Genomic DNA, 24,069 nt, shown 5'->3' with positions numbered 1-24,069 from the left:
CCGTTTTCATAACAGGCGACAAACAAGGAAGGTCTCACCCGCCCAACCCCGCCCAACCCCTAACCATAACCCGCCCAAACCCGCCCGAACCCTAACCATAACCCGCCCAAACCCGCCCAAACCCGGATCACATCAGTCAAACACACGCCCAATACTACCAGAATCCATTGAAAAACCTTTTGTATCAATTTTTTGGGGGTTAAACCATATTGACTCGCCTAGTAGTTCTCACTGGGGCCACTGGATAAACGGCCACTCCCCCTAAGTGTCTAAGCCACTCCCACTTTGATACAAGCCACTCCCCCAAGTGTCTAAGCCACACCTACTTTGAAACAGGCCACACCCACATTGATACAAGCACCTCCCACTTTGATTACAAGCCACTCCCCCTAACTGTCTAAGTTATACCAACGGTAGGCTCTGTGGGGTTCGTCGTGTCTCTTTCTACTTCACAAACTTTATTGGTCTCGTTCGTCCATCGTCAGACTCCTCCCTGAAACCCAACAGAAGGTCCTGTTCCCCCGCAGAGGAGGAGGGCTCGGTGATAAAGCAGCTCGTCTGGTAGCAGAGGGACACATTTGCGACGACAGTTACTCTGTCCCGTCACACAGCTAGCTGTTAGCTCTGTTAGCTGTTAGCTGTTAGCCGTTAGCTGTTAGCCGTTAGCTGTTACCCTCTCTCTCTCTGCTGCTGCGACATCCGGGAGACCCTAGGAGAAGGACAGAGCTCATCACACAGTCATCCATGGCTCTGTGCAACGGGGACACCAAGGTCAGTACACAGAGAGATATATATATATATATATATATATATATATATATACACAGCCCGCAGAGGCCTAGGGGACATCCGCACAATGAGCACCGTGTTCAGGGTCTGGGTGTCGGCGTGTCGATGGTCCTGCGAGGGGAAGGTAGTGGAGAGACCCGTGGTTAACTACGGCCTGTGTGGCTAGCTAGTAGCTATGTCTGCCTCTGTGCGTGTGTGTGTGTGTGTGTGTGTGTGTGTGTGTGTGTGTGTGTGTGTGTGTGTGTGCGCGTGTGCGTGTGCGTGTGTGTGTGTGTGTGTGTGTGTGCGCGCGTGTGCGTGTGTGTGTTTGGCATAGCGTGCCTGTTGCAATGTATTTGCCCAACATTCACCGACAATGTCATTAGCTGAGTAGGCTAACACTGGCAGCACTGTCCCTGGCTGGCTAGCTTCACATTTAGCTCGGCGCACTTCCTAAGCCGGGATGGATGGGTGGCTAGGTAGGTAGATAGATGGATGGCTAGGTAGATAGATGGATGGATGGCTAGGTAGATAGATAGATGGATGGATGGCTAGGTAGATAGATGGATGGATGGCTAGGTAGATAGATGGATGGATGGCTAGGTAGATAGGTAGATAGATGGATGGATGGCTAGGTAGATAGATGGATGGATGGCTAGATAGATGGATGGATGGCTAGGTAGATAGGTAGATAGATAGATGGATGGCTAGATAGATGGATGGCTAGATAGATAGATGGATGGATGGCTAGATAGATAGATGGATGGCTAGATAGATAGATGGATGGATGGCTAGATAGATAGATGGATGGATGGCTAGATAGATAGATGGATGGATGGCTAGGTAGATAGATAGATGGATGGATGGCTAGGTAGATAGATAGATGGATGGATGGCTAGGTAGATGGATGGATGGCTAGGTAGATAGGTAGATAGATGGATGGATGGCTAGGTAGATGGATGGATGGCTAGGTAGATGGATGGATGGCTAGGTAGATGGATGGATGGATGGATGGATCGATGGATGGCTAGGTAGATGGATGGATGGATCGATGGATGGCTAGGTAGATGGATGGATGGATGGCTAGGTAGATAGATGGATGGCTAGATGGATGGCTAGGTAGATGGATGGATGGCTAGGTAGATGGATGGATGGCTAGGTAGATAGATGGATGGCTAGATAGATGGATGGATGGCTAGGTAGATGGATGGATGGCTAGATAGATGGATGGCTAGGTAGATGGATGGATGGCTAGGTAGGTAGATGGATAGATGGCTAGGTAGGTAGATGGATGGCTAGATAGGTCGTAGCTGATCGTGGATGTGTTGTAGATGTGTTGTATTTGGAGCTGCATCGTGGCCCCCAGCTCGCTGCTGCGTCGATCGAACAGCGTTGAACTTTGTTCGCAGCAACAGTAACATGGTGTTGAACAACAGTAACATGGTGCTGAGTTAAACAACAGTAACATTGTGATCAACAGTGACATGGTGTTGAACAACAGTAACATGGTGTTGAACAACAGCAACATGGTGTTGAACAACAGTAACATTGTGATCAACAGTGACATGGTGTTGAGCCCAGTTCACTTCATTCAGTGTCGCTTGTGTATAATAGATTGATCGGCGAGATAACGTGTTGCGGTTCAGAGTGTCTGGGTGCTGCATAGCATGGGGCTAATGAAGTAGCAGGTCGACCACGAACCAGACGACTCCACATGTACTGATCCCTGATCTGTCAGACAGTCTGACATTCGTCACGGCGACACAGCCAGGCGTGTTTTGTACATTTCCAGCTCGTGATGTCTGCAGTTCTGTGCGTCTTCAGTCGGGGAGTCAGGGACACATGCCTGTTGTTTTAATTGACGGAAGTAGCAAGTTTCAGTCACCACGTGGGGGCATGCTGCTCCCTGCACTACTGCAGTGCATGATCGCGTTTACATTTAGACCCTCGATAGAAATACTGCATGTGACATTATTAACATCTGGCCTGGAGTCCGACATTAAGACGACGTCCATTACGGATAGCCGATATTTGTCTCCAATGGTATATTGTCACAGAGCGACGATGGATGCGGAAATATTAAAGCTCTCGGTCCTTTATTTTGGACCGCACTCCAAATGGACAGATATTCTCTCTTTAGTTTCTTACTGCTCCAGACAGACAGTTTGACACAGGTGCCACGGGCATTTTGGATTCAAGCCTATAAAACGGACCCATTTAACTTTTTACAAACAAAAGCCTGTCTTCCATTTCATTCAATAACATCATTCAAGAACATTAAGAACAGCTAATTATTGCTTTTCTTGCCCCCAAACTACGGATCTAGGATAAGGTTACCTTATTTTTTTTATGAATAACATCTCACCTTCAGTCCCAAAAGTTTTAGAACCACAGTTTTTGTGTGTGTGGGTGTGGGGCGGGCTGGCGCGCGGATTGCATATTGTTATTATTTATATATTTGACCATTGATTGGTGTCAGGCCAGGGCCTCTCTTGCACCTGTGTGTGACAGTTAGGTGTCCTCTCCCTCATGTGATTCTACTAGTAAGGAACTAAATGAGTAGGTAACGTCTCATGCGTTCCCCCTTCTTCTCAGTACTGGAGCTCACATGTCCTAAATTAAGCTAAGTGCTTAATGAATCCCATTCCTCATGATAAGGTTGGAGGTAGAGGAATCTAAAGACTGTCACTCACGTTTACTATGGTTTGTCTTTTGAGGCCTGCTTACGTGTGTGTGTGTCTATCTGTGTGGTCGTCAGCTGGAGATCAGCACGGAACCGCAGAATGGTTCGTGTGAGGGAGCCGTGGTCATTCTGGACGCCGGGGCTCAGTACGGCAAGGTGATTGACAGACGAATCAGAGAGCTCTTCGTTCGTTCAGAGATCCTCCCGCTAGAGACGCCAGCGTTCGCCATTAGAGAACAGGGATTCAGGTGAGTTGATACAGCATGGTGATGCTATAACCCACTAACAGTTGCATGTGTAACAGTGGTCTTTGACACAACTAACTGAGTGGCCAAGTCGGAAAAGAACCCCCATCCTCCCTCTCAATGTTTCACATCTGATGGAAGCAATATGGTGGAAGCCCATATAAGGCTCATGTCATCATATTGCTTACACCTGGCTGTCATTTGCTTGCAGGTCTGCTAGCATTGGAAGGTTATTGTCTGTCTAAGCTTGTGTATGTAGAATTTACTTCTCAAAGCTAATCAGGGAGAACACCGTTCTACTCAAGGACATGACAGAGCGGCAACACTTACATTATTCTCACTCTCTTCTCTCCTGTCTCTCTGTTTTCTGTGAAGACTGTTCAGCCTTCAGCCAGGACATGGTCTCACCAGTGTCTAGACTGAGCTTGGTCTTTTTTTTTTTTACTGTTCTCACTGTATTTGACCTTGAGAGGAGGGAGTCTGTGAGTTCCCAAAGTGTTCTACCCTGCTTAAGTAAGGACTATTTGTCAGGAGTCGTGACTGAGTAACAGACTTTTTGGAGACCATTTTTTTGCAGCAGGATTGTCTTGGCTCAGACACACTTTCTCTTTAACCCCCCTTTCATGTCCCCCCAGGGCCATCATTATCTCCGGTGGGCCTAACTCTGTGTATGCAGAGGACGCCCCCTGGTTTGACCCTGCCATATTCACCATTGGAAAGCCTGTCCTGGGAATCTGCTATGGCATGCAGGTAAAACACACACTCTCAGTAACACTCCTAGGCAGCTATGCTTACCATGATGGCATATTCATATGACTGTTTGTCTGTTTTGTCCTGTCTGCAGATGATGAATAAAGTTTTTGGAGGAACAGTACACAGGAAGAGTGTGAGGGAGGATGGGGTGTTCAACATTGGACTGGACAACTCCTGTTCCCTCTTCAGGTGGGTTTGTCTATTGGAACGCATCACAAAAAGAGCTCTGTCTACCCAATCCCAAACACGAGAGCAAGAACAAAAACAAGTGTTTCTCATTGGTTTGTCCTAAAGCCATGTTGTTTTGTTCATGAACTGGAGAGAAATTCCACCAGTCGCATACTTTCCCTCGTCACCCAAACAATCCAGGAAATAAGAAACACACACGCGCGCTTTCACCACAGCCACTCTAAAAATAAGATGTCTACAGTTTTCCACCTCTGACACACACACACACACACACACACACCCTTTAACCCCTGTTTCTATTCCTGCTCTCAGAGGTCTTCAGAAGGAGGAGCTGGTGTTGTTGACTCATGGGGACAGTGTGGACAAAGTGGCCGATGGCTTCAAGGTGGTGGCGCAGTCAGGAAGCATTATTGCAGGTAAGTTGGGGCAGAGGGATCCTTGGCCGGGGATGAATAAATAGTAAGATTACTCAACCCCTAAACATGCGTAGGAATTCACTTTTCCACTCGAAATAAAGCATGTGAGACTTACACCAGAGGCAGTGTGACAGAGCCTCAGCTGTCATACTCCAATGAAAGTAGCTGTTACGAAAAATAAAGAAATAAAATGAAATAAATATAGGATTTAGATACGATTTTTCCACTGATTTGTGTTATAAATGTCATATCTGTATGATTCCCCAAAAAATGTAATAGTCTAAATCACCAAATTTGCGGAGCTTCGCTACAAATACAGGGAGGGACGAGAGTTCAGCTGATTGCGCAATCCCTCAGAGACTGGACGGAGCACAGGCAATAAGTGCGAAGGGGGGGGCGCTGCAATGAAAAGGCACCAGGGGCGGCAGCTATCACGATTGCCTCATTGAGGGGCGTGTATTGAGCCCACGTAATTGTTAGCTAGTTAGCTAGCTTCAGCCAAAAATGTCCAGCGGCTGCAAAAAAATTAAGAAATTACATCTAACCTTAAACATTTCTCAAAATTGGACTTTCAATCAAAACAGGGAGTGATGAACAGTAGAAGACCAAAGCCTGAATTTAAGGACCGACTTCAATCGAAGGGACAGAAAATAATATGGTTGTTTCAAACAGAGTGGCACCAACGAAATGACTGGCTGTGTGGCTGTGCTACGAAGAATCGCCTTTATTGCTTCCCCTGCCTTCTGTTCTCCACCAACACAAGGATTTGTGACTTGAAAAATCTGCCAAGGAGCCTCAACAAACATGAAACATCTACAACATTCAAAGCCAAATTGCTTTAAAAACTTTTAAAAAAAAAAGAAGGATAATTCTGACTTTGAATGAGCAGTGGAGATGAAATATCAGCATCTATATATAATAATATATAATAATGCTACGGTAAAGGAAAACTGAGATTTTAAAAGACCTGTGGCACGGAGATAGAGCTGGTGTCTAATAATCGCAACAGACAAGTTCCAACCCCTGCTGGCCACATGTCGAGGTGTCCTTGGGCAAGACACTGAACCCCAAATTGCTCCCAATGAGCATGGTAGCTTGCTGCCATTGTTGTGTGAATGTGTGTGTGAATGGGGGAATGAGAGGCCATTATTAAGCGCTTTGGAATAAGGCGCTGTATAAGTCAGTCCATTTACCATTTACCTTATTAATGCAACCTGTTCCCTAGCCAAACAGGAATTGGTGTTTTGTGGTAACAATGAAAGTGCAAGCTCTTCTAATCATGGCAACTACACAGTGCACAATTATTAGGCAAATTGTGTTACTCAGGATTCATTTTATTGTTGAACCAATACAATGCTCTGTCAATCCCAAAAACGTATTGAACCTCAAACCTGAATGTTTAACAACGGAAATGTGAGTTTTGTCTTACTCAGGGGAATATATAAGTGTGGACAATTATTAGGCAATTTTAAGGCTATGTTCACATGGCAGGTCTTGATGCTCAATTCCGATTTTTTTACACAGATCCGATTTTTGTTTGTTTGGCAGTTTTCATTACTTTTAAAATGTGACCTATATTTGACCTACACGGTCATGCATAAATCAGACCTGAGTCACGTGTCGCCCCAAAAATTGGATTTGGGTCACATTTCACTGCAGTGTGAACGTAGCCTTAGTGTGCATAATTATTAGGTAACTAAATTACCAAAATATTTTTTCTAACTCACTTATTCATTTATTACAATTTCTTTTTTAATAAGTAAGTGTAACAAATAACTAACACAACAACAATTAAATACTTTTTTTGGCCTTTCAACAATATTCAGTGACCAATATAGCCACCCTTCTTTTCAATAATTGCCATGAGCCTTCCATCCATGGAGTCCATCAGTTTCTCTGTTTGTTGGTTCTGAGTAGAGTAGACGTGCTCTTCCTCGCTCCACTGTCTGCGCTGATCCTTTAGCTTTTACTATATTTTCTTTTTTTGCTCTGCTATTTTTACTATGCCTACTGTCTGTCAAAGTTGTGTGGATTTTTCAGAGAGAGTAGATTTATTGGAATCTAGCCTACAAAAGAGACTCGCCTGGAAACCCGCTATGCTAATGGTCCTCCGCCCACGCAAGACTTTCTACAGGATCAATATTATAATTCACATTTTCCAGACCTAACGAGACAGCTGACAACTGCAAAATTCACTGGACAGATGAATCATCCCCGGAAAGATTCCACAGGCTACAGAAATCACTGAAAAGCAGTCAACTGAAGCTAGCATTAGGCCTCAGCAGCAACGGCCTTGCATGACCGCACTATGCCCAGATAAGAGTCTGAGGCGCCCTGGACAAGTGCACTCCGTCTTCACCTAGGTAAAGGATGGATGAAGAGCTCCATTTATGCTACCCCCCCTGATAAAACGGTTCCAGACAAACAAATGATTTCATAACACTGGTGATGAACAGGCCCGGAAAGCAGCGGGCTCCCGTGGACACAGACACGGAGCGGAGACACCAGTCAAAACACACAGAGCTAGTACGCCACGCCAAAACAGACCCCACCGCCTGCACCTCCAAAAGATATTTTATTGATTGGAGACTGGGCGATCAGAAATGTGAAGGGTAAAAAATTACATATCCACTGTCTATCTAATGCAATGGTTTCAGACACAACTAAAGATTTGGAAAAGACACCGTCTGATCACCCAGATACAAAGCGATTGATATTGCATGTGGGAACAATATTGCATGTGGGGCTTCCTCAAACTGTTGCCATGTTCTCAACTCCGCTCGCCATGAACAAACATTTGAACAAGAAGCAACTAAGTTCCGGGGTGCTTAGGTGGCGTAGTGGATTAAGCGTTGACCATGTACCGCAGGGCTCCCGGTTCGATTCCAGCAGCGGACATATCCTGCATGTCATCCCTTCTCTCTCTCTAACCCATCCTTCCTGTCATACTCTGTACTATATTTGTCTTTAAAAAGAAAAATATGAGTGGGACTGCCAGAAAAAATAACAACAAAAAAAAAAGAAGCAACTAAGTTCCATCCAAACTCGACCACCGATTCAAGGGAACGCAGCATAAACCGACATTCAGTTGTGCGCATTTAACCGTGGATGGTGAACCGTACGGTTCAATATAGAACCGTTGCACCCCTAATAAATACATATAAAACGGAGGTATTGTATATGGCAGTTCGTTCGAATCCACGTCGACTACGGCGAAAATCACTGGCGACTCGGGGTGGGATTCCATGTAATTTACAGGGAACTGTGTGTGAAAGGGGCTTGTGTAATCGATGAATCGTTCATACCACCCGTTGATTAATCCACCATGAAAATGTAGTTATGCACATCCCTACGATCTGACCATGTATCAGTGGTTAGACCTCTGAGCTCCATCTCTCACTACTGCCCCCTGCTGTTCCCCAGGTATTGCTAACGAGCAGAAGAAGCTTTATGGCACTCAGTTTCACCCGGAAGTGGATCTGACGGAGCGGGGCATGGACATGTTAAGTAACTTCCTGTTTGAGATCGCCGGCTGCACAAGTAACTTCACGGTGCAGAACCGCCAACAGGACTGCATCACTGAGATCCAACAGAAGGTTGGCAAGAACAAAGTTCTGGTGAGCAAGCCGTATGTGTGTGAGCCCAACGCTTAGATCCAGAACACAGAGCCTGAGAGGTGTAGGGGATGGGGTTAGTAAGTAAACTGAGCAATTAAAACACTCCAATGACACCATACTCGCTAGTGAAACAAGGTGCCTCGCCCTCTGCTCTCATAAAGTAGGTTCCTTCTCAAGGGAGAAACTGAGATCCAGACACAGGGAGGAACTAGGTTTTATGAATAGACATGCTTTGCCCTACAACCTACCCTAATTCATGCATACATTTTTTGCAGTATATTGTGTGGATACTTAGCTTTGTTAGTAGGTTATTGCAACGATTCACTCAGAGGTATGAAGATGTTATTATTTGTAAAGAGACAACTGACCAATAAGACACCCTGATCTCCATCAACGGCACCGACAGCCCCGTTCACCAATAAAACCCCTGATTGATGTCGATTGACGTGCGTGTCCGATGGTGTTTGCCAGGTGCTGCTGAGTGGTGGGGTGGACTCCACAGTGTGCACGGCCCTGCTCAACAAAGCCTTGAACAAGGATCAGGTGATTGCAGTGCACATTGACAACGGCTTCATGAGGAAGAGGGAGAGCCAGAGTGTGGAGGAGGCCCTCACTAAACTGGGCATCAACCTCAAAGGTCAGGGGTTCAAGGCTCAGAAAAAAATGTATTCAGGAAAAAGTAACAGTGTGAGAAGCAATGGGATCTTTGAAAATCCTTCCCTTGTTTCTCCACCCACTTCCTAATCTCGTTCTTCCCCCCACATGTCTTTCCCCCTCCAGTGGTGAACGCGGCGCACACCTTCTACAACGGCACGACGACGCTCCCCATCTCGGACGAGGACCGGACTCCCCGGAAACGCATCAGCAAGACCCTCAACATGACCACCAACCCCGAGGAGAAGAGAAAGATAATCGGAGACACCTTTGTAAAGGTGCGTCGATCGATCGATCTATCTGTTTTATCTAGACCCCTGTCTACCTGTCCTGGCTGCATCATTACTGTTGTGATTGACTTCCTGCTGTGTGTGATTGGCTGAATCTGCAGGTGGCCAATGAGGTGATAGGAGAGATGAACCTGAAGCCAGAGGAGGTGTTCCTCGCCCAGGGTACCCTGAGGCCAGACCTCATAGAGAGTGCCTCTTGTATTGCCAGTGGCAAGGCAGAGCTCATCAAAACACACCACAACGACACCGAACTTATACGCAAGCTACGAGACGAGGTATGTCAGGCCCGTGCAGAGACATTGTCAATACACACCCGAGCTCTAAATACGCCCTCAAATCTGATGTACACAAGCATTTTTTTATATATTTTTTTTTATCTCAACTGGAAACGGCGTATTGTGTAGAAAAACGGTTTAAAACCTCTTCTCATCCACCGCCCCACCGAGGGGGGCAATACTCGGGTCTATGTTTAATATAACAGATATAAAGAGCTTACCTTTATCAATAATGTTCATCGATATCGCAAACGATTCATTAGATTCCATTCTAAACGCCCATATCGTTTTTTTCCTTTGCGCAGTAATAGGGCTGCCACGATTAGTCGACTAGTCACGACGACGTCGACTACCAAAATCGTCGCCGACATATTTGGTAATCGCCGTAGTCACAAGTTTTTTTTTGTTTTTTTTTTTTTCCCCCCCCCAGCACCAGGGGAGCCCCCCCTCCCAAATGTCGTTGTTTGGTACCTGTACTATATCAATGACAATAAAGACCATTCATTTCATTCGATAAACATTAGTTTTTCTTCCCTGAAGCTGCCACTGGCTAGCGTCTCCCAGTGTCTTTGATGTACATGCGCAGTGTCGGTCATCCGGGGCACACGTGACTTCCCCGGAAAAACAAACAGAGAAATGTCTTCCTGTCCTCGTACCTCTAAATTGTGGGAGCATTTCAACCACAACGTTGGAAAAAAGAATGTAAAATGTAAAATTTGCAAAGCTAAACTCGCTTATCATGGCAGCACGTCTATGATGCGCGAGCATCTAAAAAGGAAGCACGTTGTGGCAGATGACGAGGAAGAAGATGGCTCGTCTCGGTAAGCTAGTTAGCTTGTTATTGGCTAACGATATCGTTACGTTAAAAGCCTTCTTACATTATTTTACGTTATGTGCTGTAACGTTGTCATCAAAGCGATACTTATCAAATAGCTAAAAATGTTGTCTTAATGTTACAGTGCTAAGAATGCGCGTTCTACTATGAGATGAGTGAAGCAAAGCAAAACTTTTGTACTCTGTACAAGTATTTATTTTTGTTTTTGTATTCTTTTGGTTGCCTAGTGCCTAGCCTACCTCATTTTACTCAGCAGTTTGCACTCTCTACTACTCTTTACATTACATTACATGCAAGTGATGCCAGAAATAAATCTGCAAAGTTCATTAAAATATCTATTTTTGAGTGAACAATCATTTTAATTGTCTTTATTTTTAGTTAGCACATGCCTACAACAACAACTAACAACTTCAAGCTAAATTTAGAAGCTGATTTAGAAGATGATAGCTAAATAAGAGCGATTGAGTAATTGTGCGATAAGCTGTAATTTATGATCCGATTAGTCGACTAATCGTCAAAATAATTGGTGACTAGTCGACTATGAAAATAATCGTTTGTGGCAGCCCTACGCAGTAAATAGAGTCACGAGTGCGAGTCACAAGCCCTTGTTTACAGCCACGTCCCATAGGAAAGCCAAGCATGCTTGTTTTCAACCCCCGAATTTCCATATCATTGGTCCTCGAAAGTCTTTTTTTCCGCCTGTGCTCCATTCTATTGGCTCTGACGCTTCAAATGAGTGGTCAATCATGACATTTTGACCAATCGGTTCGGGAGAAAATTCACTGCGTAAACGGAGCTGGTGTGAAAACGAGGCGGGTGCGCTATACAGGGTATCCGCGGTGTCTTGAAAAGTATTAAAAGTTGATAAATCAATTTTGGGAAAATCAAGATCCTTAAGTATTAAAAAGCCTTATCACGGTTTTATGAGGTCTTGAATTTTGTAGATATTTTTCTGAATTAGACTCTGTCCAAAGAGTTTGAGTCCTAAAAACTTTAAGTAAAAGTTTGTGAATTTATTAGTTTTATTAAAAAACAAAGATGAACCGGAACATTCTGTTGTATGATAGTGGTCTAGTCTATTGCAAACTAAAACTGTGAAGTTAAAGGTGTCACTAATGTAAACAGTTACAGCTCCAAGTGGTGGTCTGGAAAAATATTGACAAGGTCTTTAAAAAGTCTTAGAAAGGTATTGAAATGAACCTCAAGATTCCTGTATATACCCTGGCTATAGGAGCGCACAGAAATCTGTGCAGGAGGGCCCTGCTGGTTGGAAACGGAGTCTAAACAGTTGGATTTGGAAGCAATTTATACCTATAGTGATATGTCAATGAAATATAATCAATTTTACAGTCTTGATACATGAGAGTCTGAGTCAAAATGTCTCCAAATGGCACAATTTGGTTGTCCGCCTAAACATACCTGTACTAAAACAGGTACAAAGTTGCATTGGCTCACATTACTAGCATCTAATTTGGCACAAGTAACTCATCAGACCCTGGAGTACTGATTCCTAGATGATTTGGGCTATAAGGTCAGGTTTCCAAGCTGATATTCACTCTAAAAGCTGTTGTTTTTTTAGGCGGAGAGTGAATTTGAGATTTTTCACAATGTTCTCGCTCTATTTACTCTGACACAGTAACATATATTTGGATTCTGACACTTCAACAGTCACCCCACAGGTGTTAGCTTTCATTTGATGCCAAGATCATTATGAAGGCCCTTGTGATTGTGGAGATCACTATATTCACTGTGGGCATGTGATTTAGAGCAGAAAACCTGAAAAATGGCATCGATAAGAACTTCTCTGTCTCAACTGTCATGTACACCAGGTGTTGAAAGTTAACTGTAACACCTATTTTGACAAATTATGTTTGAGACATAACGTGACGTTAGAATTATAAGGGTCCATCTCCATTTTTGTTAAACATTTTTTTACATAATCTGATCCATTAGGTGTTTATTAATGCCTGTGTGGCATTAAATGTTGACATTCAATGACAAAACTTTGACGTTCAATATCTCTGAACTACCCTAAACGGAGATAGAACCTGATAATTCTAAGCTCACGAAAAGGCAGGAGCGGAGAGAGAAAACAGGATGCAAGAACAGGAGAGAAGAATGCAACTGTGTGTCCTCCAGTCTGTGGGGTTTCTAAACAACTCCCACTGACTAGACACTTCTCTGTAACCTTGCAGGTTAAGATAGGCGCACGCTCCTTAGAGACAGGTGCTGAGATGCGTACTTAATATTGAGAAATATATTCGACGAGCTTATTCGCACAAAGAATACAACAATAAATGGTCATGAATAATGAGCTATGGTTAATAATGAACATTTTCATATTGTAAAAGAGTGTCGAAAACAGAATAAACAAACATACCAATTCCGTCACAGGGAAAAGTAATCGAGCCACTGAAAGACTTTCATAAGGATGAGGTCAGAGCACTGGGGCGAGAGCTGGGCCTGCCGGAGGAGATCATCTGTCGACACCCTTTCCCTGGTCAGTACCACCACACACACACACACACACACACACACACACATCCATCCCCTGTGCTTTAGCAACACTGAAATACATGGACAACTACCAATTGCTATAGCCATGGTCAGATGACCCTTCTCTCTGGCCTTTTTTTTTTTGAAGAGTGCTCCAGAATAATGTTCCCCTCCCCCCCCCTCTCCCTCCCTGTCTGTTGCAGGTCCTGGTCTGTCCATCAGGGTGATCTGTGCAGACGAGCCCTACGTCTGTAAGGACTTTGCTGAAACCAACAACATACTCAAGATCATCACAGACTTCTCTGCCAGTGTCAAAAAGGTCAGAGGTCAACAGAGCTGTGCATGCTCCATTGATAATGTACGAACAACTGGATGAAGTGAACGACTGTCCAAAGGGTTGCTATGAGAGATTGGGGGTGTCGCAGTGAATCCAGGAAAATGTGGTTAATGGGTGCTGCCCCCTAGAGACATGTGATTGGTGCCACCGACCTTGGCACCAACACAGGCTCGTTAAAAAAAGAATGGTCCCAGGGAGAAGACTACATATGTGATGCAAGCCAGTCTCGGCCTGAACCACTCGCAGACTCGAAAGGCTCAAATGGCAATAATAACATAACAATAATGCAAAACACAAAACATCAGAACATTCGTTCTGTCCGTTAATTCACATTTATTTGAATGGGGGGAAAATGTCCCAAAAAAGAAAACCGATTATTCCGTCCCATCCCTAATGAAAACCTGTGGGTGGAGTTGCAGTCTAAGTCAAGCATGTCGCAGGTCAGGTGTGGTTTTAATGTTTGTGTTGCCTTGATTGTGTTGCCTTGTTCATCATCATTGTACCCGTCCCTTCCTCCCCAGCCCCACACGCTGTTGCAGAGAGTGAAGTCATGCATATCAGACGAGGAGGAGGAGAAGCTCCTGCAGATCACCAGCCTTCATTCACTTAACGCCTTCCTGCTGCCAATCAAGACCGTTGGCGTCCAGGTAAACACAGCCTTCGTGTTAGCCTTCATGTTAGCCTTGATTCAGGAGAGCTTAGCCACATAAGGGCAGTTCTGCTTCTCTCTGGAGGAAGGACATGGGCCTGTTCTGAGGCTCACAGAACCTTTGGTAGTGCTGAGAGGAGGTCGACTCACTGTAGCACAGACAGAACAGTATGTCCCTCGGTTCTCCCGGTTTGTTGCTCACTGCTTTATTCCAGCAGCTATGTGGTCAACCACACCCATCCTGATGCAGTCTGTACATCTCCCCCCCCCCCCCAGTGTGTGGTGTGTGGGATAGCTAATGTTAGACTGGATTCTGGCGTCACAACTTACTTGGCCCTCCCTGCTATTCATTCACACAAAGAACATTCTACCAAAATAACTAAATGTCCCTGCTTCTACCAGGGTAGAGTCTGTCTCTCTGCTTCTACCAGGGTAGAGTCTGTCTCTCTGCTTCTACCAGGGTAGAGTCTGTCTCTCTGCTTCTACCAGGGTAGAGTCTGTCTCTCAGTCAATGCCTCTTTGGACAACCTCAGCAGGCGGTACCTTTACTTGTATCCACCATGGAATTTCGGGTGTCGTCGGTTGATGTGAACGGGTTGTGGTGTTAGATTGTCTGTTTGTTTTGTGGAGTGTTGTTCTAGCAGTCCATGTTACTCTAGCAAATGGAATGATGACGCTGACAGCGCCGCCCATTCAGCCAAACCCATCTGTTAAAACCAGACGACAGTGACGTGGTGGTAGGTGTGGTCTCTCTCCAACTTCCTGCCTGAAGCCACAAAGAGCTAAATGAACCATCAAGTCTAGACCTGAAGGCTGGAGGGACATCAGACAGGGGGGGGGGGGGGGGGTAGTAGACACACAAGGCTCTTAAATGTCCTCTTTTGGGTTGGTGTAGAGGGAAATCCCAGAATACGGTAACCCAGCCGGCAGCAGCTGTAACGTGTTGTGTTCCTCCCCCTCTCTGCACTCTGCAGGGTGACTGCCGGTCATACAGTTATGTGTGTGGCATCACCAGTAAAGAGGCTCCGCACTGGGACTCCCTCATGTTCCTGTCCAGACTCATCCCTCGCATGTGTCACACCATCAACAGGTACACACACACACACACACACACACACACACACACACACACACACACACACACACACACACACACACACACACACACACATGTATACAGTCATGTGTCACACCATCAACAGGTACACACACACACATGTATACAGTCATGTCTCACACCATCAACAGGTACACACACACACATACACATACATGTGCCAGCCATCAACAGGTACCCCCCCCCCCCCCCCTACACACACACACACACACACACACGTTCCACACCATTAACAGGTAACCCCCCATACACACATACTGTCATGGACAGAAATATTGTCAGCTCTGCACATGTCAGATAATGCACTGCTTCTCCCAGAATTTGAGAAATTGTTGCAGTTACAAATGCTTTGGTATTCACATGTGTAGTTATTTTGTTTGCATTGGAACAACACAAAAAAGCAGAAAAAAGCCAAATCTGATATCATTCCACACAGAACTCCAAAAGTAAGTAAGTAAAGCTTTATTTATATACCACCTTTCATACAAGAAATGCAGCTCAAAGTGCTTTACTACAGGGATAAAACCATACACTCAATATACAATCATAAAATGAATATAAAAGCAGGGGAAGTAGATACAACTGTAAAAAGAAGGTAAAGATAAAATACAATAAAAGAAGATAAACAAATGTAAGAAATAAAGAGATAAAACATTTAAGAACACAGTCTTAATCCCCCCACACAAGTGAGGTTCTATCGTCTATCCCCTAAACCAACATTTTGGTCCCATTGCCTTAATAAAATGCTTAAGGACTTTGTATCCCTGAGTCCCTTGCCTTGACAATATTTAAGACTTCTTGCCTTTAAAATATTTAAGACTTGACATGACTTGCAAAAATTGACTGGACAAAATTGTAAGAAATAATTGTATTTCAAGCATGTAATGCTCCTTTAGTTTGTATTTAAGCTCATGTGGTACTGGCAATATAGAATGTCATGAATAAGTGTACAGCCCATGGCACTGTAGCTAACCTCCTTGGACATGGACAGAAGAGAACAAATGATGAAAGACTGCAACAAAGGATTGTTCCAATGGTGGGTAAAAAACCTCAATCAACTTCCAAACAAATTCAAGCTGACCTGCAGACACAGACACAGGCTACAACCTGTCAGCTACAGACACAGGCTACAACCTGTCAGCTACAGACACAGGCTACGACCTGTCAGCTACAGACACAGACTACAACCTGTCAGCTACAGACACAGACTACAACCTGTCAGCTACAGACACAGACTACAACCTGTCAGCTACAGACACAGACTACAACCTGTCAGCTACAGACACAGACTACAACCTGTCAGCTACAGACACAGACTACAACCTGTCAGCTACAGACACAGGCTACAACCTGTCAGCTACAGACACAGGCTACAACCTGTCAGCTACAGACACAGGCTACAACCTGTCAGCTACAGACACAGACTACAACCTGTCAGCTACAGACACAGGCTACAACCTGTCAGCTACAGACACAGACTACAACCTGTCAGCTACAGACACAGGCTACAACCTGTCAGCTACAGACACCGACTACAACCTGTCAGCTACAGACACAGACTACAACCTGTCAGCTACAGACACAGACTACAACCTGTCAGCTACAGACACAGGCTACAACCTGTCAGCTACAGACACAGACTACAACCTGTCAGCTACAGACACAGACTACAACCTGTCAGCTACAGACACAGACTACAACCTGTCAGCTACAGACACAGACTACAACCTGTCAGCTACAGACACAGGCTACAACCTGTCAGCTACAGACACAGACTACAACCTGTCAGCTACAGACACAGACTACAACCTGTCAGCTACAGACACAGGCTACAACCTGTCAGCTACAGACACAGACTACAACCTGTCAGCTACAGACACAGGCTACAACCTGTCAGCTACAGACACAGACTACAACCTCGCGCAAATATCCTCACAGAACTTGTCTCGCGCTATATAGGCTAAATAAAATTATGAAAGCGGCAAGTAGCAAGTGTGCGCATCAAAGGCATTAGGCACGTAACATCCATGCTGTATAAACACATGACAACCGTCCGTTATTTCCCGAACTTTGCCCGAACCCCACGCGAGGACCCGGGGAACAACGGTACGCTCCCCGCGGCTGCTATCAGACTGGCCACGGGAGTGAGTGTTGAGGGAGAGAGGAGACATATACATATATATAGGGTTACGGTTAGAGAGTGAGTGTTGAGGGAGAGAGGAGACGGCAACCCTCGCTCGCCATAGACTGTATCCCTACTCGTCTCTCCTGAGCTCGGTTGTAACGTGAACCGTGGAATACGGGACATGTTAGATGCTTTACAGTAATTCCCCAAATGACCAGAAAAGGAAGTTAGATTTGTCGCTGGTCGCTTTTGACTAATTAAGTCGCCAAGGGGCTCTGGAAGTTGGCAACACTGGGAGTGCGTTCTTTAAACTTCCTTGGGTACGTTAATGAAAGGTGCTGATTGGCCGAAAAGGAGTTCAAGGTCAATCAGCGCTCGATTGCTCTTTCTTAAGGACCCGGATTATGGCCAGAGATGTGCCACTAGAATCTGAATTTGAATTACTGACTTAAAATGTCATAAAAATACAACAACATCTAAGTTAAAGTGATTACAGTGTGTTTTATTGGCATTCGGAAAAAAAAATCAATATATATATATTTTATTTGTTTTAATTCTCGCGATAATATCGTGGATCGCGATTATTTTGCCCACGATAATCGTCAGCTACAGACACAGACTACAACCGTGTCAGCTACAGACAGGGTACAACCGTGTCAGCTCACACTATCCGTCGCCACCTCAATGAAATGGGATGCTATGGTAGGAGACCCAGGAGGACCCCACTGCTGACACAGAGACATAAAGTCAGACTGCAGTTTTCCAAAACTTACCTGGGGAAGCGAAAATCATTCTGGGAGAACGTCCTGTTGACAGATGAGACCAAAACAGAGCTTTTTGGTAAAGCACATCATTGTACTGTTTACAGAAGAAAAAAAATGAGGCCTTCAAAGAAGTGCTATGCTTCTGGCACCGGATGCCTTGTGTGCATGTGTGCCTGACATCATGAAATCTGAAGACTACAAAATAATTTTGGGGTGCAATGTAGGGCCCAGTGTCAGAAAACTGGGTCGTCGTCAGAGGTCATGGGTCTTCCAGCAGGACAATGACCCAAAGGATACTTAAAAAGCACCCGAAATGGTTTAAGACAAAGCGCTGGAGAGTTCTGAAGTGGCCAGCAATGAGTCTGGATCTAAATCTCATAGAGCCCCTGTGGAGCGATCTCAAAACAGCAGTTGGGAGAAGCCACCGTTCAAATGTGAGACCTGCAGCAGTTGGCAAAATAAGAGTGGTCCAAAATTCCAATAGAGAGGTGTAAGAAACTCATTCATGGCTACAAGAAGCGATTCATTTCAGTTATTTTTCTAAGGGTATTAAGTTGACAATAATTTTGGCCAGTGCAGTTTTGGAGTTCTGTGTGGAATGATATCAGATTTGGCTTTTTTTTGTGTTGGTCCAATGCAAACGAAAAATAAACACATGTGAATACCAAAGCATTTGTAATTGCAACAATTTTCTTGGGAGAGGTGGTGCATTATCTGACAGAAGTGCAATATCTTTGGCCGTGACTGTACATGCATATGCCACAACATCAACACACACTGATTTGTCCCTCTGCTTCCTCCAGAGTTGTGTACGTATTCGGACCCCATGTGAAGGAGCCTCCGACAGACGTCACCCCCACCTTTCTGACCACAGGGGTCCTCAGCACCCTCAGACAGGCCGACTTTGTTGCCCACTCTATCCTCAGAGAATCTGGTAAGGGGGTGTCTGTGTTTGTGTACATCGGAAGCATCTGTCGACAGGCAATAATGTTTAATTCTATGACTTCCGCAAGGCAATAATGTTGAATTCTGTGACCTTCGACAGGCAATAATGTTGAATTCTATGACCTCCCCCTCCCTCCAGGCTACTCTGGTAAGATCAGTCAGATGCCGGTCATCCTGACCCCTCTGCACTTTGACCGCGACCCCCAGCAGAAGCAGCCGTCCTGCCGGCGCTCTGTAGTGATCAGGACCTTCATCACCAGCGACTTCATGACCGGGATCCCCGCCACTCCCGGCAACCACATCCCAGAGGAGGTAAGGTGTAGTGTAGCTGCCTCCCAGGATGAGATGAAGTGGATTTGTTGGACATTATCAGCAAATGAAAAGACGGATATACAGGGTTCCTACGGGTCCTTGAAATCCTTGAATGTTTGTGAATTTGAGGGGGAAAAAAACAAGGCCTTAAAAGTTTTTGAAAATAGACATGGGTCATTGAAAGTGCTTGAATTCCCCTCTCTCTCTCAATAAATAAATAAATATGTGTAACACGTAGAAGGGAATAAAACAACCATACTAGTTACTAAGGTTAATTTGTTAGCTAGTTTTTAAACCTAGCTAGATTAGCTAGAGTTTAAACCAACATAACACTGTTAGATTTGAAAACCGTTCATGGTCATTCCTATTCATGGTCATTCCTAACCGACCATGAATTCCTAACCGTTCATGGTCATTCCTACATTCTCATCTAGATCTGTCTCAGACTATGCTGTGGGTGGGCCCTTGAATTTGAAGGAATTGAGTCTTGAAAGTCCTTGAAAAGTGCTTGAATTTGATGTTTCAGAAGGTGTGGGAACCCTGGATAGAGGAAGTATACTGTCTGTTCCAATCATCTGTCTATCCATCTGTCTCTCTCTCTTGTTCCTCAGGTGGTGCTGAAGATGGTGAACGAGATCAAGAAGATACCCGGCATCTCCAGAGTGATGTTTGATCTGACCTCCAAACCACCAGGCACCACGGAGTGGGAGTAGAGAGAGAGAAGAGAGAGAGAGAGAATCCATCTCCTCCTTCCTCCCTTTCCCTCTCCTATACCTCCACACTCCCATGGCCTGCTCCCCTCCCTAATCACCCCCTCCTCCCCAATCTCCCCCCCCACCACCACAACCCTCTTTAGAACATTCCCGTGAAAGGCAGGCAGTACTGTGACCAGCACACACCTGACCCTGCTACTCTGCTACCCTCTCCATCACTTTTTGGGGCTGTAGTTGTATTATTGTTATTATTTTTCGGGATACATGCGTGACAATGCATTTTTTTCTTTTATATATGTTGGGTGTGGGTGTTGCTTCCTGTTTTGAAGCCAGGTGAAAGGTGAAATGTTAGAAGGTTCAGGAAGTGGATTGAGTACACAGTGTGCCTCCAAATGCAGCATGAGACGAACAAAGAAGAAAGCCAATAAACATACGACATAGTGGAAAAGGAAGAACCTGAAAAACAAGCCAGTGGTTTAACGTGTCATCCATTGCTTTTTGCATTTCCTGTCTCACCTTATGTTTTTTATACTGCGGTAGTTCAGACTTTTCTTTGTCCCAGGACAGTGTTGACCCATCCGTTTCTGTTCCACCAGTATACTGTGCAAAGGGGGGCAGGGGCTGCCTGTCCAAAGTAATTCAGCAGAAAAATGTGACCAATTTACTACTTTTCAACTTTTTCTTTTTTGCCAAATGTAGATAAGTTGTGGTTTGGGTTAGGGTTATTTGGCGTTTCAGCCCTTTTGACGATCCACTCAAACCAAAACGTGATGGTCAATGCCTGCAGCGGTCAACAGAAAATGTAGTTAGTTAAAAAGCTAGTTAATGATCACAGACGTGTAACTGTGCAGGAAGCCCCCAAAATGTGGGGTGTCCTTTTTTGTGCCTGTTCTCTTCCTGTCTCTCTTGTTTTGGTTTTTTGATGTGAGCTGATCTGGACTCTCACCTCCTGAATAGGGGAATATACCGTTTTTATCATTCTGCAATATGCTTTTTAAGAGAAATAAGAAGACAAATGAACTGACTTAAGAATAAACATCAAATGACTACCGGTAGTTTAGAGTTGATAAACATTGTTGTATGAATTTCCTATTTGTCATCATCTTCGTTATCATTTGGCAGTTCCTACGTTGAGTAGGACCAATTGCACATACTGTTTTTTTTTTGTCTTGGTGCTTTCCTCACATAGGGATAGTAATTCTCTCTAGGTCAAATATTCTGCAGATGATCCATCTCCATCACAAATAATCCCCCTCTAGTATCAAATATTTCATTGGTGGCCATCTTGAACGTTTAGACTACTTTAGAACTCGGGAAAGGCATTCCCAGACATGAACATGATAACTACAAACATTCTAGAATTCAGACCCCCTCCTCCACATACACACACTTCATTTACTGTGTGACCCCTCCTCCACATACACACACTTCATTTACTGTGATTTAATCAGTCTCATGCCTCTGTATTTCTTGTCTTTGTACCTCTCATCCTCACAATCTTATTTCCTCTAATGACAAAGAAATATACCCAATGCAAAATGAATCTGTTCCTTAACTGTCTTAATTGCAACTACTGTTGTTCTTGTTTCCCTCTGTGTTGCCTTTTACCTGTGTATTTTATGATACATATGTTGACTTGGAAAACAATGGCTAAAAATTAATGTACATTTAATTTGTGGAGTTTACTGCAATATTGAAATAAGATTAATTTATGCAATTCTGTCATGTTCTTTTTTGTTCGTTTCATTTAAAACTGATTGATGCTCATTATCCTTAGTAACGTGCCTCAAACCAAGCCACCGCATGCAGTTTCAACTATGAAATTTGTATAATGAAATGAGCTTCAATAAAGAAGTCCATGTTGAAATGTTGCCCCCCTATCTTTTCTTAGAAACACATTTAAAGTATGTTCGCCTAGATTGTATGTGCTACTCACATTAATTACGTAAATTATTAAACTTCTCATATCTTTCTTTATCTTTATTCTTTCAATCTTATCTTTGCTATGATCATTTAAAGATGCGCTGCTGAAATTTGCTAATTCGTTACACCAAATGTTCACTTAAGCGTTGATTGTGAGCTTTATGAGCAGTTATCTCTCCCTGTAATTGTTTCTAAATATCTAGCCTACCGCTGTTCATTCTGGAATGCATGACTGAGACGCACACGTGCCAAATTGGAGAAATCTATTTGACGTGCATCCAGTCACAAGAATGACTGTCAGACACATCACGTGTATCTGGACAAAAAACACAAGAGTTCTGTTACCTTCATACATTTCATACAGCATATACATGAATCAACTCAGTCACAACCATGAGAACAGCCACATAAGTGTCATGTGAATTTATTTTTTTAAGGCCTACTTTATGAAACAAGGAGTGTCATCTTTTGATACAGTTTACAGTACAGTACACACATTTTCTGAAAGCATGGCTAATTTTCTCAAAACTAAACCAAAACTCACACCAAACTCCACAAATGACACACACACACACACCATCAGATCAATAGACACTTCTAAGAACCAATTGCACACTGATGTGCTCAATGGGAAACTATGATGAGGGTAAAACACTACTATGATAAGATTATCAGTAGGCCTTTTGCATTATCAGTGTTATGCTACATACTGAATGTACAGTAGGCGCCTATTGTAAACTGTTACGTATTCATACTCAAATATAAAACTCATGAATACAAGAATAGAATGATTTTCTTTATTCTGAAATACTGGAAAAACGTGTTTGTATTTGTATTTGTCCATAATTGGTGTAATTGGTGTAAGATAAAGTACATGAATTACAGGGTTTGGTCATTTGTGTCTCAAGTTCTAGCGTGAACGCAATTGAGAAAAAACTGTAAGAAACATGGTATGTGAAATATAAACATGAATCCATCCATCATTGTAGTGTGACTGTGAACAGAGTGCATCAGTTACTAACTCTCTGCTAGTGACCCTGTCCCATGAGGGCCTCGATCTGTCTCCGGGGTTCAGGTGTTCCCGTTGATTAAGGGACAAGTGGCGACAAGTTCAGACTCAAAACAACACTACTGGCTCAGAGGACACTGTACAATTAGATACTGTGCTGTTATGAAGTGACATACAACGCCAACATGCCGGGATCACTCAAGCGTCATGCCAGCGCAAGTCGCCACACGCAACTGCCAATTAACTCGAGGCCCGTGGGGCTTTGTGTTATGTCGTTAACCTGAATTCTGCCAATTAGACTTCTACTGACCGTATTCGGAGTGATGTGTATATTTGATGTTACCAGAGAGCTTTAATGATCTATATTTCGGTTCATTTGAGGGTGGGGGTGGGGGTGGGGGTTGGGACGACTGAGGGAATATCATCTTTCCATATTTCCATAATCTAAATGTGATTGTTTGACTGGTTGTAGTTGTATTGAGACCTTCATTCCCCACATAAGCCAGACAGACACATGGGTCATCAGTTGCACCACCTCAAAAACAGGCCTGGTGGTGGTCCCCTGGACACGGAGATGAGAGGCGCTCCTGACCAGTCTGAAGAACCAACATATATTTAATATATAATAATTAATATAATAATAATATAATAATATAATAATAATAATAATAATATAATTAATATAATATAATATATAATAATATAATATAATTAATATAATAATATATATTATTACTATAATAATATATATATATTGTATATTTAATGATGAATAAATGTTATGGATCAGTAGTTTGAAACATGTTTCATAACTATGGGAGTAAAACAGTATATCTTGAGTCTATTTTATGTTACGGTAAAACAGTTTGGCTACTAACCTCATTAGGCATAATAAGTCACACAGTATAGGCTTATTCTTGGAGAATCAATTGCTATATGGTGCAGACCGTTTTT

General features: G+C 43.8%; 1 protein-coding gene across 1 annotated transcript; it reads left to right on the top strand.

Moving 5' to 3' along the window:
- Positions 1 to 436: 436 nt before the first annotated feature.
- Positions 437 to 22,115, top strand: gmps (guanine monophosphate synthase). Its single transcript, XM_080543049.1, has 16 exons — positions 437 to 771; positions 3,527 to 3,699; positions 4,332 to 4,446; positions 4,541 to 4,638; positions 4,951 to 5,054; positions 8,478 to 8,671; positions 9,143 to 9,308; positions 9,452 to 9,603; positions 9,717 to 9,890; positions 13,120 to 13,225; positions 13,425 to 13,540; positions 14,080 to 14,205; positions 15,182 to 15,297; positions 19,017 to 19,147; positions 19,298 to 19,470; positions 20,082 to 22,115. Exons 1-16 carry the CDS (start codon positions 745 to 747, stop codon positions 20,181 to 20,183), a joined length of 2,073 nt encoding a protein of 690 aa, XP_080399175.1. The 5' UTR covers positions 437 to 744; the 3' UTR covers positions 20,184 to 22,115.
- The last annotated feature ends 1,954 nt before the right edge of the window (positions 22,116 to 24,069 follow it).

Source organism: Nansenia antarctica (assembly GCF_963989245.1).
Source record: "Nansenia antarctica genome assembly, chromosome: 12".
In the NCBI taxonomy this organism is placed as follows: domain Eukaryota; kingdom Metazoa; phylum Chordata; class Actinopteri; order Argentiniformes; family Microstomatidae; genus Nansenia; species Nansenia antarctica.
Note: the sequence above shows the minus strand (reverse complement) of the source record. Positions and strands in the feature narration are given on the sequence as shown.

Excerpts from the sequence above, each read along its gene's own strand:
- gmps (XM_080543049.1), top strand. The coding sequence starts at position 745 with ATGGCTCTGTGCAACGGGGACACCAAG. Across the intron at positions 3,700-4,331 it reads ATTAGAGAACAGGGATTCAG|GGCCATCATTATCTCCGGTG; the intron begins GTGAGTTGATAC and ends ATGTCCCCCCAG. Across the intron at positions 13,541-14,079 it reads TCTCTGCCAGTGTCAAAAAG|CCCCACACGCTGTTGCAGAG; the intron begins GTCAGAGGTCAA and ends CTTCCTCCCCAG.